At 60.3% G+C, this 19,424-nt stretch overlaps 1 protein-coding gene across 3 annotated transcripts in view; it reads right to left on the reverse strand.

Moving 5' to 3' along the window:
• GRTP1 (growth hormone regulated TBC protein 1) overlaps nt 1-18,660 on the reverse strand; it is a 26,968-nt gene extending 8,308 nt beyond the window's left edge. For all 3 annotated transcript variants that reach the window (XM_045566691.1, XM_045566689.1, XM_045566690.1), the window contains exons 1-5: nt 18,568-18,660; nt 18,126-18,277; nt 12,931-13,089; nt 10,449-10,573; nt 7,456-7,552 (exon numbers count right to left, since the gene is read on the reverse strand). In XM_045566691.1, coding sequence (XP_045422647.1) covers nt 7,456-7,552; nt 10,449-10,573; nt 12,931-13,089; nt 18,126-18,277; nt 18,568-18,614 — 580 coding nt within the window. In that variant the 5' untranslated portion in view covers nt 18,615-18,660. The remainder of the gene's footprint in view (nt 1-7,455; nt 7,553-10,448; nt 10,574-12,930; nt 13,090-18,125; nt 18,278-18,567) is intronic.
• Nucleotides 18,661-19,424: the final 764 nt, after the last annotated feature.

Below are 19,424 nucleotides of genomic sequence, written 5' to 3' on the forward strand. Positions count from 1 at the left end.
GGTGAGCAGACGCGGGCGTGTGGAGCTCGTTACGGTTTTCCTGGGAAGAAGCCCCCGGCCCCCCGGTCTCCCCCGGACTGTGGGAATCAAGGCTGGGGCGGCAGGTCCTGCACCTCCCCCAGTCGGGAGGACGGACCGCGGCAGGGGCCTGGGGTGCGGGCTGGGCCAGGTGGCTCTGCCGATGCCGGGACCTTGGCCAGGGCTCGCGGGTGCCAGAACGCGGGGACTGGACTCAGGTGGCCTCAAGAGGAACTGCGGGGGGCCGGGTGCGCTGGCTCCTGCAGTCCTAGTCTCTCAGGAGGCTGAGGCAGGAGGATCATGCGAGCCAGGGGCCAGGCCAGCCTGGACAACATAGCCAGACCCTGTCTCAAAGGAAGAGCCAAGGGAAGCAGGGGCAGCAGCAAGGGGTGGGATTACCACCACAGCTTCTCCGGGTAACCGGACTACGCACACCCACCGCTGACCAGCCTCGGAAAGAGCCACTTTCTCTGCGTCATTAGGTCAAAGAAACGTCCCTGCAGGCGGAGGGTCAAGGTCAGACCCTCTCACGAGATGAGGTGACCATTTCCCCCAGAGCCCCTGCGTCCCTTTCCAGGGGGTCACAGCCACTGGGGTCGTGAGAGCCTCCCTCAGACACAGCTGCGGTCAGAGCAAGGAAGCTGGGGTTTTGTTCATGTGCGCACACACGTGCACACCCATGACACCCAAACACTCCAGCCTGTGCTTCCTCCCTCAGAGCATAACCCCTCTCGGCCCTTCAAGCCGGGTCCACACAGCCCGGTTCCCAGCCCCCTCGGGCCCAGGACTCCGCGTGCTTCCCAGGAGCAGGAGTGAGGACCCCGCCAGAGACCAGCTTCACGCGCCCGGCTGAGGGCAGGGCCTCCACAGGGGCCCAGAGCAGCATCCTGCCGGCGGGAGGAGCCGGCCACACCACGGGTCACATCAAAGTACACGGGGCCGACCTGGAGAGGCCCCTGGCCGCGGAGGGGGCAGCCTGAGCTGCAAACGGATAATCGCAGCGGATTAAAACACTTCCACGTTGAACCCACGAGTTCACAATGACATGGAAAATACTAACTGGGCCGGGCACGGTGGCTCACGCCTGTGATCCCAGCCCTCTGGGAGGCCGAGGCGGGACAAACGCTCGAGGTCAGGAGTTCGAGACCAGCCTGAGCAAGAGCGAGACCCCGTCTCTACTAAAAAATAGAAAGAAATCATACAGACAACTAAAAATATATATAGAAAAAATTAGCCGGGCATGGTGGCGCATGCCTGTAGTCCCAGCTACTCAGGAGGCTGAGGCAGGAGGATCGCTTAAGCCCAGGAGTTTGAGGTTGCTGTGAGCTGGGCTGACACCATGGCACTCACTCTAGCTGGGCAACAGAGTGAGACTCTGTCTCAAAAAAAAAAAAAAAAAAGTGCACGCACACACACACACGCACACACATGCACACACACGCACACACACACACACACACACGCACACACACACACAGTTTCTGGGCAGGTGACACACACACTCTGAGCAGTGGGTCCTGAGCTCTCATTATGACAACTTCCCATCGGCCTGTGTTACGTTTGTACCTAGAAGCCAAACTAGTTAATAAAAAACAGTCAGCTGAAAAGATAAAACAACCAAGAAAACTGTAGTCACGGACACTCCCTTAGGTAACAACTCAGTTCACAGGGACGAATCAGCAGAGACCGCTGGAAGGGGACAGCCGTCCCTGAACAACTCCCTGGGACTCCGCGTTTGCGGTCGTGAACCAGCAGTGACGTCGTCCCAGAGTGAGAGCACGAAGTGGTGGGACCCCCACTTTGCCAGGCACAACAAACCTTTAGACAGAAAACAGCAAAGCACGTAGCTCTTCGGGCTACAGAATTGTTGCTTCTTCGCTGGGGCGGCCAGAGGCGGGAGGGCCCCGGTGTGTCCGCAGCATCTACCTCAGTCTTCCCTTCCCCAGATGATTAGCTCGTCAGACAGCAATGAAAATAAACACAATTTTAAAAGAGATCAAGTAGTAAACAACAGATTTCTATTTTCCCCTTTAAGCTTTTGCATATTTTGCTAATTCCCAAACCTGTCAGTTTAGTAATGATAAAAAGATGGATTTAAAAAAAAAAAAAAAGCACGACAGGGGCCGGCTCACACCTGTCACAGCAGTCTGGGAGGCTGAGACAGGAGGATCGCTTGAGGCCAGGAGTTGGTGGTTGCTGTGAGCTACGATGATGCCACTGCACTCTAGCCCGGGTGACAGAGCAAGACCCAGTCTCAAAAAAAAAAAAGAAAGAAAGAAAGAAAGAAAGGAGGGAAGGAAGGGAGGGAGGGGAAAGAAAGAAAGTGGAAAGAACGGAGGGGAAGGGAGGGGAGGGAACAAAGAAAGAAAAAGAAAAATCTGCAAATGGTTCGCTGCCTCCAGGAGGGAGATCAAAGCCCAAATCCTCGTGGAAGGAAGGTGCCTGGGAAGGCCAACTTGGGCTGGGCCTGAGGCCAGGACTGTCCACCTGCACCTGTGACATCATCACGGGCCCCAGGGTGGGGGAGGCCAGCGGGGTGGGGGTGCTGGCTTTGCAGCCGCCCACTGGGCACTGCCTGCACCCCACACTGGCCGTGCAAGCGCAGGGCCCTCTGCTCCGCGGCTCACACTGAGCCCTGGCGCCATCCCCGCCTCCTGTCCTGAGCCCGGGCAGAGCCGTCCCCATCGGCTGCGCCGCAGGCACCTGACGGCCGCCCGTGGGGGCCCAGCACCCGCACTCTCCCAGACTGCATGCAGCAGCCCCCCAGGACTCAGGACGTGGACGTGGGGTGGTGCGAAGTGCAGGGAGGCCCCCCCAGCCCCCACAGCCTTCCAGATTCCAGGACAGTGAGGAGGAGGCACCGTCACACTTGGGGTTTGGAACTGGCTTGTGCTGTTCCCTGCACGGGTAACATGCCGAGCCCTACTAAGTGTTCATTAAACATCAGCCCCACCGCTCTCTGCCCGGCCACGCCTGCAAGGCTCTGCCCAGACCCAGGACTTGCTGTGGCCGCAGCTGTTCAGAATATGTTCTACACACACACACGCACACACATACACATGCACACACACATGCAAATGCACACACATACACAAGCAAATGCACATACATGCACACACGCACACATGCACATGCATGTAACACACATGCATACACATACACAAGTAAACATACATGCACACACAAAGGCACACATGCACAGGCAAACATACACTCATATGCACATACACACGCAAACACCCCCACACACAAACATACACATACATATACATACACTCACACACATCAACACACACAATGAAACAAGGCCGCAGCTCCTCACAGTTCACACACCAGGAAGTTACCGGAACGGAACTAGACAAACAGGATTTTATCAAAACAGACTCAGCCGAGGTGTCTCCAGGGCTGGCTTCCTCGCCTGCGGGGCAGGGACATTCCCGGTCAGCCTGCAGGTGGCTGTGACCAGCCCTGCTGACACGCGCCCACTGTGCCGTCAGAGCAGACAAGAACGCAGCGGATGAAAGCCCCCCCCCCAGGGGGCACGTCGCAGCTGCGATTCTACTCTGCGCTCGGGCTAACGGAGTTTGCTAAAGCACAACGATCCTCCACTTGCTTAGCAATAAAATGACAACCTAAAAATACCCCTGCGCAGTCGATGAAGTTGTGTCCACTTCGCGAGAGGAAATCAGTGCTTCTTTCCAAAGAGCTCGTGGGTCGTCCATCAACCCTGCATCTGCCTCCAAAATGCAGACGCACTTTGGAAAGATCATCCTCAATGTCCACTTCATGCCGGCAAAGTTTCCTCCAAGTAGAAAAGACCCTTTGGTTTTCCTTACAGAACGCGGATACCAATCCTGTTAATTGTACATGTCGAAGATGCCTCCTCCAGACCCGCGGCTTGGCTTGGCTTGTGACGCCTCTCAACAGAACTGTATTTAATTTTAATTTAAATAAAAGTATCAATGTCCTTTACCCTTTCTGAATTGCGTGCAGGATTCCCTGCCCTGTCCCAGCACCACACAACTGCTCTACGTCTCACTCTCCGAGCCTAAAACTTTGGCTTTCTCCCATTTGAGTCTTGAATCCACCTGGCACTGAAACGAGGCTCTAACTTTGTTTCATCACAGAATATTTTAAATAGTCTGTCTTTTCCCCTGAATCCGTATGTCTCACAAAGACCTTCCACTGGGTCCACAGACGGGTCGTTCTCCGGCTTCTCGTTCCGTCCCCCTGGCCTGTGCATCCAGCCGGCGCCACCCGGGCTCCGTGACCACGGCCGGTCCCTGGCACCCGCCCGCCAAGCCTCGGTCTGGCCTCGCCCTTGACTCTGCCCCGCAATCTCACCATCGCCATCCTTGCACTCCTGGGACACAAGATGACACTTGCTGACACCTTGGAGTCCAGTTGCTAATATTGTTACTTTAACGAGGGTTTGCAGACCTGTCTCCTCGGAGAGATGAGCACACGTGCCCCCAGGGCTGCTAGCTTCACGACACGCGTGGATGAGTTTGCCTTTCCTGTTTTCTCACGTAACAAACAGGGGTCACCTGTCCTTCACGGCCTGACGAGAACAAGCACGTCCGCGAAGACGCTCGCTCAGACGTCCCCTTGTCCTCTGGGGCCAGCTTTGCCAGGCCACGTTCTTCTCAGAATTATCCACTTTTGTCTCGTTTTCTTTGTATTGTCTTGTGATTCTTGAAAAGCCCTACGAATCTCCAAACCGTAGCACCTTTTCACCCCTACTGCCCTCACTTTTCTCATCAGTGTTCACAGGCGTGGCCATTTCACCAGTTTTTCCAGAGAACAGATTTTGTCTCAGTCCATCTTTCCCTTCGCTTGTTTTCTATGTCACCAATTTTCACTCTCATTTGTGTTTATGTACACACAGAAAAACTCTGGGAACACCTCCGCCAGCAGATGACGCGATTCCCTGAGTGGGAGAAGTGGGAGGCGTGTCACTGAGGAGGGACTGTCACACTCCGCGCTGTCATTAACACTGCACTGCTCGAACTTTGGAAATGAGAATACTTCTGGGCCAGGCGCAGTGGCTCACGCCTGTAATCCTAGCACTCTGGGAGGCCGAGGCGGGAGGATTGTTTGAGCTCAGGAGTTCGAGACCAGCCTGAGCAAGAGCGAGACCCCGTCTCCACTAAAAATAGAAATTATATGGACAGCTAAAAATATATAGAGAAAAATTAGCCGGGCATGGTGGCGCATGCCTGTAGTCCCAGCTACTTGGGAGGCTGAGGCAGGAGGATCTCCTGAGCCCAGGAGTTTGAGGTTGCTGTGAGCTAGGCTGACGCCACGGCACTCTAGCCCAGGGAACAGAGTGAGACTCTGTCTAAAAAAAAAAAAAAAAGAAAAGAAAAAGAAAGAAAAACAATAACAACAAAAGAGAATACATCTGTATTTCCTGTATAATTAAAAAGAACTGTTTAAAGCAGGATAATTGTGGCATTGAAATGACCTAGTTTGGGTAACCAGAATTTAGAGAATGGCCCATATTTGCCTCTTTTCTCTGCCATCTAGAGAGCTCTGAAATGGCAAGAAAAACCCTTTTCTCTCCCACAGTCCTAACGTTTTAGTTTTGATACTTTCTTTTGTTGAGACAAGGTCTGGCTCTGTCACCCTGGCTGGAGTGCAGTGGCATCGTCATAGCTCACTGCAGCCTCAGCTCCTGGGCTTGAGCGATCCTCCCGCTGTGGCCTCCTCAGTAGCTGGGACCACAGGCGCCACCACACCTGACCAATTTGCCTTATTTTTGGTAGGGATGGGGTCTCACTATGTTGCCCAGGCTGGTCTCGAAGTCTTAGGCTCAATGATCCTCCTCCTGCCTCGGCCTCCCAAAGTGCTAGGATCACAGGCGTGACCCACCGCCCCAGCCTTCTTTTGCTTTTGAATCAAGACCTGTTTGCACTGCACTTTGGCTCAATTGGATCTAACAGCTAACATAAGAAGTGGCATTTTATGGATAAAAGGACAAGTCTGTACGTTTGCTACCACTTCAGGGAATGTGGAGCCTCGCTCGTTTGCTTTCCTGGTCTGGCACTCGAAGCCTTCTGACACCCAGCGAACCCCACTGCCCAGTGCAGGGCTGTCACTGCCGGTGACCACGCGTGTCCTCCTGCCACCAGGGGACAGTTCCTGAACCCTGAGAACAGAGCCTGGAACATGATGGGTTTTCAACAAATGTTTGTCAAAAAGAACAGACTTGACTGTAGCTTTAGAGACCCTCCACAATTCAGTCTTGGGACAGAATCGAGGGAAGAGTGAGCTGTCTGCAAGCTCCGGCAAAGCCGCATCTGGAAAGTCCCCCGACACCGATTCCTCTAACGTCCCCGCCCACGGCAGAGCCCTGCACTGTGCTGAGCTGGGGCGGCCGGAGCCCCCCTGCCCTTTGCCCCTGCCCACGGCCACAAGGTCGGCGGCTCCTCTCCCGCCCCAGGGTCTCAGCCGGCTCCCTCCTGGGGCTCCGCCCAGGCCGGCCTCTGGCACCCGCCTCTCTGCACCTGCAGACCAGCAGGGCCCCCGGGGCAGGGGTAGCGTGTGTCCCCCGAATCTCGGCAAGTGCGTCTCCCCAGCAAGGACACCTGCCAGGCCTCGGATTTGAAGCCACCACTGAGCTGCTCAGGCCAGCGGCTTCCTCGTCCGGGAGACACGTTTGCTGCTGTGTCCGCAGGGCTGCTCCAGGGACGGAACGAGGACATACATGCGTGCAGCTCCGCGGGAACCCGGCCCTCCCGCGTCCTCAGCACCGGGACTGGCCGGGCGGCCGTGGCCCCACAGGCTGAGCCCGCGACCCGGTGCCACAGCCCGGCTGGGGAGGCTGACAGTCCCCCGCCCGCCCTGCCCGACGGCTCTGGCTCCATGTCCCCCAGAGTGACCCCACGCCGCGGGTCGTCTGCACCGAGCTCTCCTGAAACTGGGGTGCAGCTTATTTACCAACAGACACATCGTTAATTTTTATTTAACTAAATATTTCCTAGTAAACAGGAAAGTGGAAAGACTTGCAAAGAATGACTTTCACCTTAAAAAGTGATCACGGCTGAGCATCACTGCGCTCTCACTAGGACTCAGGGACTCACACGCAGGCACGAAGCTGAGTCAACCCCTCAGAGATCGTGTGACCGACGCCGAGGACAGCACGGCCTGCCGGCCCGATGCGAGAGGCGCCGGCCACGGGCAGAAGAGCCCGACCTGCGGCCCAGCCACGTCCGGCTCTGGCACAGAGGGCGGGCGTCCCCGGCCACCGTGACCAGCTGCCGCCGCTGGGACCCAGCCACACACCGTCCCCTGTAACTCCACCGCAGAAGGACGTTTGTTAACTTCAACTCCCAAACAATTTAATTATGTCTTAATGAAATCTCGCCGTGTGGGCAGAATCGCTTTGGCAGCACCGGACAAGGAGAGTCCGGGCTCCGGCAGGGCCCCACGTACCGGGCAGAATCCTCCCGACAAGAGCGTCCAGCAGCCAGAAGGATTCCTCTTCATCCCCCGTGACGAGAATCAGGTATCCTGCTATGAAGTTCATTCCCTGCAATTAGAAAACAGAGAAACAGAAAGCCACACTCAGTTTTAAACCACCATGTGGCTCCATAGTCACCTGGTTGCTGAGTGACCCCTAAAACTCGCTAATTCTCGAACGTTCTTTCGTAACTTGAGAGAGACTAAGCACCTCCCGTCTAGGATGCGGTTAGCACATCTACGTGAAAAAAGCAAAAGGAAAGAGGCAAACCCCTCCGAACACAGCCCTGGAACACCAACATCAAAGACCACGTCTCCACCTGACAGCAGCCCCTGCTAACACAACTCGCACTGGTTTCTGAGGAATTTAACCACCGAGGCCTGACACACGGGGTGCGGGAAACCCATGCACACGCATGCCCCAGGCGGTGTTGCCAGCAGACACCGCATGACCCCTCTGAGGGCCCCACGGCCAGGCAGCATCTTTCTGGGAGACGGGTCTCACACCACTTCCATTTTCTTCTTTTTTGCCCGTCTGTATTTTCTGAAGTAAATATGCATTTTTCTAGTAATAAGTAAAAAATCCAGCTCTTGCCAACCAGCGTGATCAACACGACACAAAACCCGGACAGGCGCAGGGGCTGTGGCACCAGGCGGACGTGGCGACAGTCACCGAGGGCCAAGGCGCACACGGCCTCGCACGCCCGGCACCGGCACCGGCACGCAGACCCCAGGAGCAGCTCGTGTGGGGAGTGTGTCATCGCGCCTGGGACTGCACCAGCAGAGACGACCCCGGGAAGAAGGAAGCAGAACCCAGGGTCAGGTGTGCACCACGCGGCTCCACACATATGCTGTGGGGCGAGCCGTGTCCCCACCCCGGCTCCACACGTATGCCGTGGGGCGAGCCGTGTCCCCACCCCGGCTCCACACGTATGTCATGGGCTGAGCCGTGTCCCCACCCCGGGTTCTCATGCTGGAGACACAAAGGGCCGGGCTGAGGAGGGGCCGGGGCAGGTGCAGCTTCAGCCACGGTCGCAGCGCAGCTGGGTGGCCCCAACCCCGCAGGCCCAGTGTCCTTAGAAAGGGGAGATGTGGACAGAGACACGCACAGGGAGGCCACGTGAGGATGGTGGCAGAGATCGGAGTGACGGTGGGAAGCCACCAGGAGCCGCAGGGGCCGGAACAGGCCCTGCCCTTGGTCTGACTTCCGGCCTCCAGCACTGAGAACCCCCCCTGCTGCTCAAGCCCCCGTACTGTGGTCCTGCTACAGCCCCCCCAAGAAACAGGTACGTGCACACCCATGCACACACGTGTGTACACGTGTGTTCCGAAAGCCAGTAGAGCTCTGGCCTCATGCTAGCATATAAAATCATGTGTGTACTTAGAAATGGGGTCTCACTGTGCTGTCCAGGCTGGCCCTGAACCCCTGGGCTCAAGTGATCCTCCAGCCTTGGCCTCCGGAGTGGCTGGACTGCAGGCGTGCCCCACTGTCCCGGCTACGTGAGTGTTCTTGAAACAAAGCTATTTATTAGAACCCAAAAGAACAGTAAACGAGCTAAGGACAGGTTCTCGGCAATTTTGCCTCAGCTCCCACAGGCCGAGTTCTCGTTCCTGGACGGTAAGGCAACACCAGGAGCGAGAGCCGAGAGGGCCAGGAGTTCAGCGTGAGGAGGAGGAGGGTGCGCCCAGCTTTCCGACTACGCAGGAACCACCGGCGTGTGGCGGAGCAAGGGGAGGCCAGACGCGCTTTCCGGGTGAGCGGCCTCTGCAGCTGGTCCCCGCCCCCGCCACACGCCCCCCCCCCCATCCCGGGGCCACTCGCTCCCCACAGCTGTGCCCGGGATGCAAACCGCTAAACCCACCCGACCTCGGCACACGTCTGCTCAGACGTACGCAGTGAGCCAGGCATTCTGCCTCGGGCTCTTGCGCTGTGTTTCCGGAACTGTCACCTTCGCTGTCAGAGGGAAACTGACCATGATGACAGCTTTCCTCCGCTGTCCTCGTAACCTAACCCCGCCTCCGCCCCCGGGAGCCGGCGAAGCCGGGGCAGGGCCAGCCGCCTTCCAGCCCCGCGGCCGCCAGGGCTCAGCACTCCCAGCATCTAGGGCTCACGCCACACGGGCCGTCACGGGCCATCACGCGCCGCACACGGGCCATCACACACCACATAGGCCATCACATGCGGCACATGGGCCGTCACACGGTGCACAGGCTGTCACACGGTGCACGAGTCATCACACACCACATGGGGTGTCATGCACCATACGGCCGTCACATGCCACACAGGCGGTCACGCGGTGCATGCTCTCCCGGACACCCTCGCAGGGGCCGGACTCTCGCGCCCGCCACACTGAGGCCACCCCTGCCCTGCATGGCCCCAGACACAGGAACGGCACGACTCACAGACAAGTGCAGGCATCACACACGTGTGCACGCACACGGGAGAGGCAGACTGCACGGCTAGCTCTGCCCTTCTTGCCACCCGGTCATGGACAAAAGCGTCCCTCAGACACACGCCCGGCCGAGACGGCCTCAGGGAGGAGCGAGACATGGGTCCGCACGGCACAGCCAGCATGGGCGGCCGGAGTCGGGGCGCCGACACGCGCCGGGCTCGCCCTGCTCGGGGCTCAGACGCCTAGAGACGACCTCAAAGGAGGCGGCGCCCGCCCCGGCACACGCCTGCCACACACGTGTCCACACGTGATCCGCAAGGAGGCAACCAGGCCCGCAACCTCTGTCCTCTGCGCTCACTTACCCCACCCCCACTGCCAAGTCCCCACCCTCACCCCGCCTTCCGCCTGACGCAGGTCAAGTCGCCGTCCCCAGCCTTCCCGGCTGGGAAACAGAGGCAGGGCCTTCCGCGAGGGGCTGCGACCCAGGGGGCTGGAGAGCGGCAGTGACCGCGAAGACCCAGCCGGGACCCCGAGGGCGTCCTGCCGCGAGCTCGTTCCCGACGGCGCGCTCACCTGGCAGTAGCCCACGGCCCGGTTGTGCCGCCCGTAGGCCACCAGCACGTTGTACAGGGCCTGCTGCAGACAGGGCTCCGCCGCCTTCTGGAACCTCACGTTGTCCGGGAAGGTCCGGTTCAGGTCTGCACGGAAATTCGTAGCGAGAATTACTCAGAGGCGGCAGCTCCACGCGGCCTCACGCCCCTTCCGCAGCTGCCCGAGCGGCACGAGGGCTGTCCCGCGCCCAGGGAGCGGTTCCGACCCAGCTGCACGTCTGAATCGCCACAAGAAAGGCCCGGACAGGCGGCTCCTCCTCACACGCGGCCTCCGCACCGCCAGGCAGGAGGGGCGGCCCTGGGGCGGCGGGGGGCCCCTCCGTCCCCTCCACGTGGGGGTGGCAGGTGGACTCTTGGCTGCGGAGGGTCCAGCGCGAAGACCAGGGAGCACGGGGGAACTCGGGGAGTCCCGGTTCTGAAGGTCAGAGACGTGAGCACGCAGAGTGCACCGAGAGGCCCGTCCAGAGATCAACGGTCTAAACCGAACGCTGAGCCCCGAGTTCAGCTTCCGGCTCGACCGCGGTCGCCCCCTGCAGCCCCTCAGCAGACAACCGCCTCCTCGACCGCGCCCTCCCCCGTCCGTCCGGCCACGGCCCCTCTTAGCCCAACGGTGGCCCCGGCCACGCCACACTGTGCGGGGAGACCAGAGGCGTGTGGGTCACAGGCTAAGCCTCGCCCCGCCCCACGCCACAGCCCGCCGGAGCCGAGCTGCCTGCATGGACGGGGAGGATGCAGCCCACGGGAACCGCCGCGCTGCCTGCCAGGTCACAGCCGTGCCTGACGAAACCCCCCGTCCCCTCCGACACAGGTCTCCCCACGGCGGCTGCAGAACACGCACCTGCCATTGTGCTCCCAGCGCCGGCCCACGCCCGCCTTTGCTCACATGCAGCTAGAAGTGGGCAGCCCTGGGCTTAGTGCCTCGGGGCACATGACTCCTCTGCGTGTCTTTTGCAAAAGAGACTTTTCCCCCAGAATTCTAAACATTGCAAAAAAAGGAATGAGCCGCGGGGAAACGAGAATGTTTTTGCTACTTCAGACCAGAGTGAGCAGCTGTGTCCACTGCCGGGTGGCATTTGTCACGAGGAGTTTCCCCGCATGTTTGGTGACGTCACTCTTGCAGAAAGGTTGCAGGGCGGACGCGCTTCTGCCCACGTTCCTGTGGCGCATGTGGCGTGACGCCGGCTCCCTGCGTGTGAAACACCTGCGTCCGGTCGCCATCGGACACCATCCAGATGCCTCAGAAAGTCGAGCGCAGCAGCCCCGCCTCCGGGCAGACGCGCACGCAGCCAGGTGGGAGAACACACATGTCCCCTGGACACACGGATGAACAAGCGTGGTCCAGACACTGCGGCATAGAAGTCGGCCACCGAGGGGGACGTTCTGACACAAGCTGACACCACAACCCGGGGAGGCCGCGCGGAGTGGCACAAGCCCGGCAGGAGTGGACGCGCCACGCGGCCCCCAGGGGGTCAGATCCGGAGACAGAAAGTGGAGGCCGCTGGGCACAGGCCGATGTTTAACGGGGACAAAGTTTTAGTTTGGGAAGATGAAATGGTAAATTCTGTTTTGTATGTTTTAGAATTAAGAAAAATTCATCCAAAGCCGCACTCAACAGAGCCTCAGATGCAGTTTTCAAACAGCAGCATCCTATGTAACTAACGTACGCGGCCCTCCCCCCAGCTCTGCGCTCCCCGCGAGGGACGCCACCAGGCCGGACGTCTGTCCCGGGACCATGGCCGCGATGGCTCCACAAGCAGGACACAGCGCGGCCCCCTCAGACGTCATTCCGGCTGCTCAGCACTTTAAAGCAACCGGACTTTAAAAAACAACTGAGTATTATGTGCTTCCATTTATATTTCTCAAAAATCACTAACAGAACAAGGGCAGATGTATTTACTAAAAATCTGATTATTGAATTTAGATTAAACTGTTTATTTGGACTCTGAACTGTTGAGAGCTGGCGCCTCCATGCCTGCGTGAAACTGGAGGACGAGGAAGTCAGAGGCCGAAGCAGCCGCGTCCCCAGGCAGGTACGACCGTGTGACACAAACGCACGGCGGCTCCCGAGGCTTTTTCTCACTCTCCCGAGAGACTCTTCTGGAAGAAACCTCGCCTTATTATCGTTTTTCTCTTAAACTGGTTGTAAAGACGAGGTCTCCATGCCGCTCAGGCTGGTCTCGGACTCCCAGCCTCGAGCGATCCTCCCGCCCCGGCCTCCCAGAGCGCTGGGATCACAGGCGCCTGGCCCCGCGTTCCTCGTCGGCTAGCGAGGTGCACACACACTGTCCCCCCACTGTCACCATCGCTTCGGTTTTGACTTTTCCTTTGAGACATGTGTGATTTCCCATGACAGCTGCTGCGTCAACACAAGCCGCTCCTCGGCCCCGCGGCTCCACGGCCGGCCGGGAACCACCCGGCTGCTCCCCAGTCGGCGGCTCGCTCACCTGTGCTGACGGCATCCCGCAGGCCGGGCTCTCCCTCCCCCTGGAGCAGGTGCTGGTAGTAGCCGGGGTTCCCGTCCATCCGGGCCTGGGCTCCACTCAGCGCCATCCAGACGTGGGCGCGGTGCTCCAGCGGGACCCCTTTGCGGACGTAGCGCTTCACTGAAACCGGGAGGGGACGAGGCCGCGTGAGCCCAGCGCGGGGAGGGGCTCCCTGGGCGAGCGCTCACTCCCAGGCTTTCGGCTCTCGCCCCTCCTCTTCCTAGATTGAATAGGGGAGACCCAAAACCTTGGGTGTCGCCACCAAAGCCGGCACATGCCCCGTAACATGCCGCTCCCGCCACAAACGGAGCACAAACCAGCCGGCAACCACCGCAGGCACGTCCATGCCACTGCCCAGGACCAGGCTGCGGGCTCACGCCTGGGCCCCCCCCAGGCCACAGAGGCTGCGCCCCCCCCCCGTCCCCCCCCACACCTGCTGCCCTCCCAGAGGGGGGGCCAGGGGCAGAGGGCCAAGCACAGGCCGGGAGGGACAGGTGGGGGCCTCAGGCACCCGCCCAACCAGAGCGTTGGAGAAGCAGCGGGCTGTGGTCAGCCGAGGCTCCGGAAAGCTCTGGGCAGCCACACGGAGCGGAGGCTGCAAACCGGCGAGGGGCACGGGAGAGACGCCAAGTCCAGGGCACCCGGGAGACAGGAGCCCTCCTCGTGCAGTCTCTGCCCAGAACCCACTTCATTTTGTGGGGATATTTTTATTGACAATAAACATCTGCAAATTATTTTCTAGTGACCATAAAACAGGAACAGAAGCCACAACCCAGGAGCCACCTGCACTCAGCAACACGGGGCCACTCGCGAGGCAGGTGACAGGCTCCCGAGTCCGACGTCCACGTTACCCACGTCAGACCCATGGGCTGCGTTGTGCCTCCACGGCTTTGACCTGCACAGCAGTTAATTTTCAAAGCAAATATTTAAAGCTTTGCTGTCTTCCTTTGAGACTGTATAGTAAATACCATTATTTTAAAAGAAACCATACTTTGGGGGAAAATCAGGTGCCATTAGTGAAATTCTGCAAGCTGCCATAAAACAAAATATGTGAAGCACCAGATGTACTTATGTATATAATCGTACGTGTAATTATGAAAAACCACGGTAACTTTATAGGCCACAGGCAAGAAAAGCACAATAGGCCGGGCGTGGTGGCACATGCCTGCAGTCCCAGCTACCCAAGGGGCCGAGGCGGGAGGATGCTTGAGCCCAGGAGTGGGGGGTCACAGTGAGCTACGACGACGTCACTGCGCACCAGCCTGGGAGACAGAATGAGATTCTGCCTTGGGGAAAAACAACAACAACAAGAAATGTAAAGCTCTATGGAGTGAAACCGCATTGACTCACATTCCCAGCTGAGCTGCGACACACGGTCACTGCACACGCGCCTCTAAATGCAAACTGGAAGGACAGAGCCCTCTGCCCACCAGCACCCACGCCACGGGGCACCGGGAGGCGGCAAGTGCCGAGCCCCTGAGGGCAGAACCCGGAGGACAGAGACAGACACGCCCCCCACCGGCGGCCACAGCACACCTCGCGGGAGCCTCCGCGGTCCAGCAGCCCGCGTGCCAGCGCTCTCAGTGCCTCCGTCTCTCCACACCACGACGGCCCCAGACGACACGCGCTTGGTTTTAGTTCTGAGATTCTACCCAAGACACTGAGGATTCAGCCCAATTTCCCTCCAGGAGTGCGATGCACGCTGACGTCTATTTAAATTTAAAAAAAAAAAAAGCTACATCCCAGAGAGTTGACTTCCACCTGTCTGCCCCAACAAAGTCAGGCAAATCCCCAGTTTTCTGGTGTTTGTCTTTGAAAATATGGTCTTGCAGCTTAATTTTGATTTGGGTGGTGCTAACATCTAAGCCACCGGTCAGGTCCCAAACGAGCACAGGCCCTGACGCTTGTCGCTGCGGACACCCTTCCCACCACGCCGGGCAGGGCCCGGGACCAGGAGGGTGGGGTTTGCGGAACTCAGTCTTTCTCGGCTGGGGAGAAACAGTCAGCTGCCTTCTTAGGGCTCCTGTTATGCATTAGCGACGGGAAAAGAAAAGAAAAAGGAAATATTTACTGTGCTCACAATCGGCATGATCGGGCACAAGGCATCACAGCTGTCACCTTAGCACACGCTGGACGCCCAGATGAGCCCAGATACGGAGCAGAGGGAACATCTGCCAGGAAGAGAAGAGAAGAACAATGGGCCTCAAACAAGAGAAGGTGCAGAACTGGATCAAAGAGGAGATTGGGGTGTGGCTGTGGAAATGCAAGGGTGGTCCCCAAACCCAGCCCCGGGGCTGTCCTGTGCCAGCAGTCTCTGTCCTGAGGCTGTCACCAACCTGACTGTCCCATAGCCAGCCCAGAGCGTGTGGCAGGAAACCCCAGACTTCCAGCTCTGAGCAACCTGCCCACGCTCCAGGGGCCACTGCCACCACTCACAGGCTCCCACTGGGTCACACCAGGACCCAGGCCCGGCCGCACGTGCGTGCTGGACCCTGGATCCCGCACACCTCCAGCAGGATCACCCGGGGCCAGAACGTCGGGCAAGACTGGCACAGGCTGGTGGTGCTCACGGGCACCCGGCCCGCGGCTGCCATCCCCCGGCTGAAGACTCTCGGGGAACCAGGTGGGCGTATCTGCTCCCAGACCCATCTGTGCCAGTTGTACTCGTCACCATAATTACACAGTCCAATTAACACTGCACAGATCGGCTGGGCACAGTGGCTCCCGCCTGTAATCCTAGCCCTCTGGGAGGCCGAGGCGGGTGGATGGTTTGAGCTCAGGAGTTCGAGACCAGCCTGAGCAAGAGGGAGACCCCGTCTCTACTAAAAATAGAAATAAATTATCTGGACAACTAAAAATATATATATAGAAAAAATTAGCTGGGCATGGTGGCGCATGCCTGTAGTCCCAGCTACTCAGGAGGCTGAGGCAGAAGGATCGCTTGAGCCCAGGAGTTTGAGGTTGCTGTGAGTGAGGCTGACGCCACGGCACTCACTCTAGCCCGGGCAACAGAGTGAGACTCTGTCTCCAAAACAAAAAACAAAAAACAACAACAACATCGCACAAATCAAAGAAATACTAAAGCAAAAAACAAAGCTGTTACTTCGATAAAAACCAAGTTGAATTTTTAGAAGGAGTTGACAGAGACAAGGGCTCAAAAAGAACAAAAGCAAAAACGAAACTGCGAATTGGGAGCAAGATCCCTGCAGAGGCCTGGGGGGAAAGAATGAAGATCTGGGAGGATTCTGCATTCAGTTGTTTCCAGTTGCCCGTTCCTGCTCCACGGGAACCGCCCCCATTAGAAAACAGAGACAACACCCGCAGCGCTCAAGAGAGACCCCTGTGACAAAACCAGACAGGGGGGAGTGGACGTGCACTTGTGTTTTCCGTAAAAACAAAGGTTTCTGAGCAGATTGGCCTCTCGCGTCCTCTGCTCTGGCCGCAAGTGCAGAGTGACCTCCACTCAGCGGCCTCTGTGGTCACGGCGGGCCGTGGTGCGTCCGCACCCGCACACGTCTGTTCCTGGGGAGCCGTGAGGACGGTCCCCAGCGACCCCTCTGCAGGACACGGGGCCAGGGATGGGAGAGAAACTCAATTTCATTCTGTATCCTTTGGCATGATCAAAATGTTTACCTGTGCTTATCTTGTTTTTTAGGTATACAGTTTACAGAATTACATGTAACTTTTTAAAATTAAAAGACCAATCGACTTTTAAGAATAAACCAAAAAGAAAAAATAAAGGCAGCCGTTCTGCTGGACACGTGTCAACACACAGAGGTGCCATGGGACGGGCTCTCAGGACTCACAGAGGAGCTCAGCTCCAGGTTCCGGAAGGCCGAAACTACCAGCCTTGGAGGTCCTTCCGGCTCCATGATTTTATGAAGCGTTAGTTTAGCCAAGTTCAGGGAGACCCAGCGGAGCCTCCGCACAGCGACAGCTGACAGCCCCCCCCAGTGACAGTCCCCAGGAGGGTGGGCTCTGACCACCACTAAGTCCCCAAGTTCAGCAAGTCTGGGGAGACCCCTCCACCCCCTCCCATGCAGCGCCCAGAGCCCCTGGGCCCATCCACCAACCTCTCTGAAAGCAAACATTGACCTTGCCCCCTCCCGCCATGGCTTAGGACCCCCTTGGGCCTGGCCACAGCCCCAGCCACCTCTACCCTTTGCGCCCTCCCCATGTCCCTAACACTCGGGTCCCGGAGCTCGGCCAGCATCACTGTCCACCCCTGCAGGAAGCCGGCGAGACCCCCCTTTGCTCCCACTAGCAGCTCCCGTGACCCCACGGCCACACTTCCTCCAAAGCCCTCACCGCCCCCCACAGGCACCAAAGGCCCCTCCGTGTCTGCCTGCTGCTGTGGGCAGCTCTGCAGGCAGACGGTCACGGATGACACCCGGAAGTGATCACGCGGCCAAGCACATTCCAGGCACCAAGGGTCTAGCAGCGCTGGAAGCAAAACCCCTGCAGCCGGGGAGGGTCTTAGCTCCCAGCAGGAAAGCAAAGACACGTGAGGTCTGCATGGGGCAGACGGAGTGAGGAGAGAAAGGCCCGGGATGCTGGTGGCAGGTCGGGGCCCATTCCGGACATGGACGCCCCACGGTGGCCTTGAGGGACCTGGGGGAGAGACCTCGGAAGGGGTCCCGCACATCAGTCTCGGGCCAGTGCAGGCAGGCAGGCAGGGTGCTCTGGGGCAGGAGGAAGCCTGCAGGGGTGCAGGAGTGGGGGGCAAGGACCCCGGGGACACTCTCCATCTACTTAAGGAGTAAGAAAGCATCCTTCTCGTGCCCCAGGCGTGGTCCCGTTTGGAAAGAACGGTCCTCAAGCCGCCGATGAGCAAGCTGGTCTCAGGGGGAATGAAGGTGCGTCCCTCCCCTACCCGAGCCCAGGACGGGCGCCCCCCTGGGCCCCCAGCCACCCCCTGGGCCCCCTGCGCCCCCAGCCACCCCCCTGCATCCCCCGGGTCCCCCTGCATCCCCCGGGTCCCCCTGCGCCCCCAGCCACCCCCCTGCACCCCCTGGGTCCCCCTGCGCCCCCAGCCACCCCCCTGCACCCCCCAGGTCCCCCTGCGCCCCCCGCGCGCCCGGCTGGACCTTGGACTCTGCGCCGGCCCGAGGGTGGGGCGCGCGGTGCGCAGCCGGCGCGGGCCAAACCGGACTCACCTGTCGGGCTTTTCCGGACGCGCCCGCTTCTCTTCAGCAGTTTGGACCATTTTATTGCTCTTCTAGTGAGTATCACCAGGTAGGCGGAAAAAAACGCCTCGTACGCCGCGTAGTCAAAGTCTCCGGGCCTCTCAAATCCGTACGGATCAACCCTGCGACGCGGAGAAAAACCCGCGTTTCCGAATAAAGTTTCCGCGCGCACGTGCGCTGGGACTCGGGACGGCGGGGACCGCGGGGAGGACGCCAGCCTGCGTGGGACCCTCGGGCCACTCGGGCGGGACCCCGCGCCGCCCACCCTGGGACCCGGGACCCGCGCCGCCCACCTGGGTACCTGGGACCCTCGGGCCACTCGGGCGGGACCCCGCGCCGCCCACCTGGGGACCCGCGCCCCGGCCCCGCGCCGCCCACCTGGGGACCCGCGCCCCGGCCCCGCGCCGCCCACCTGGGGACCCGCGCCCGCGCCGTCTGCCAGCGCTCAGGGGCCTCCATGCCGGGGGCCGCGCGCAGAGCCGGGACAGCGGTCCGAGGGCGCCTCCCGCTCCCGGGCGCCCGAGTCCTTCCGGCGGCGCCGCGGGCGCGGGCAGGGGAGGGGCGGGGCGGGCGGGGGCGGCGCTTGGGGCGGGGAGAGGGCGGAGGGAGGGGTCCGGGGGGGCCGGGAGGGGGATGGGGAGGCGGGGACAGGCCGGGGTGTGGGTGCCGGGTGCGGGTACCGGGGGCGCGGGTACCGGGTGTGGGTGCCGGGGGTGCGGGTGCCGGGGGTGCGGGTACCGGGTGCGGGTGCCGGGGGTGCGGGTACCGGGTGTGGGTGCCGGGGGTGCGGGTGCCGGGTGTGGGTGCCGGGGGCGTGGGTGCCGGGGGCGTGGGTGCCGGGGGCGCGGGTACCGGGTGTGGGTGCCGGGGGTGTGGGTGCCGGGGGTGCGGGTACCGGGTGTGGGTGCCGGGGGTGCGGGTGCCGGGGGTGCGGGTACCGGGTGCGGGTACCGGGGGCGCGGGTACCGGGTGTGGGTGCCGGGGGTGCGGGTGCCGGGGGTGCGGGTGCCGGGGGCGGGTGCCGGGGGCGCGGGTACCGGGTGTGGGTGCCGGGGGTGCGGGTACCGGGTGCGGGTACCGGGGGTGTGGGTGCCGGGGGTGCGGGTACCGGGGGCGGGTGCCGGGGGGGCGGGTGCCGGGGGTGCGGGTGCCGGGGGCGGGTGCCGGGGGTGCGGGTACCGGGGGCGCGGGTGCCGGGGGCGGGTGCCGGGGGTGCGGGTGCCGGGGGCGGGTGCCGGGTGTGGGTGCCGGGGGCGGGTACCGGGTGCG

The sequence above is a fragment of the Lemur catta genome, chromosome 13, assembly GCF_020740605.2.
Source record: "Lemur catta isolate mLemCat1 chromosome 13, mLemCat1.pri, whole genome shotgun sequence".
Classification (NCBI taxonomy): domain Eukaryota; kingdom Metazoa; phylum Chordata; class Mammalia; order Primates; family Lemuridae; genus Lemur; species Lemur catta.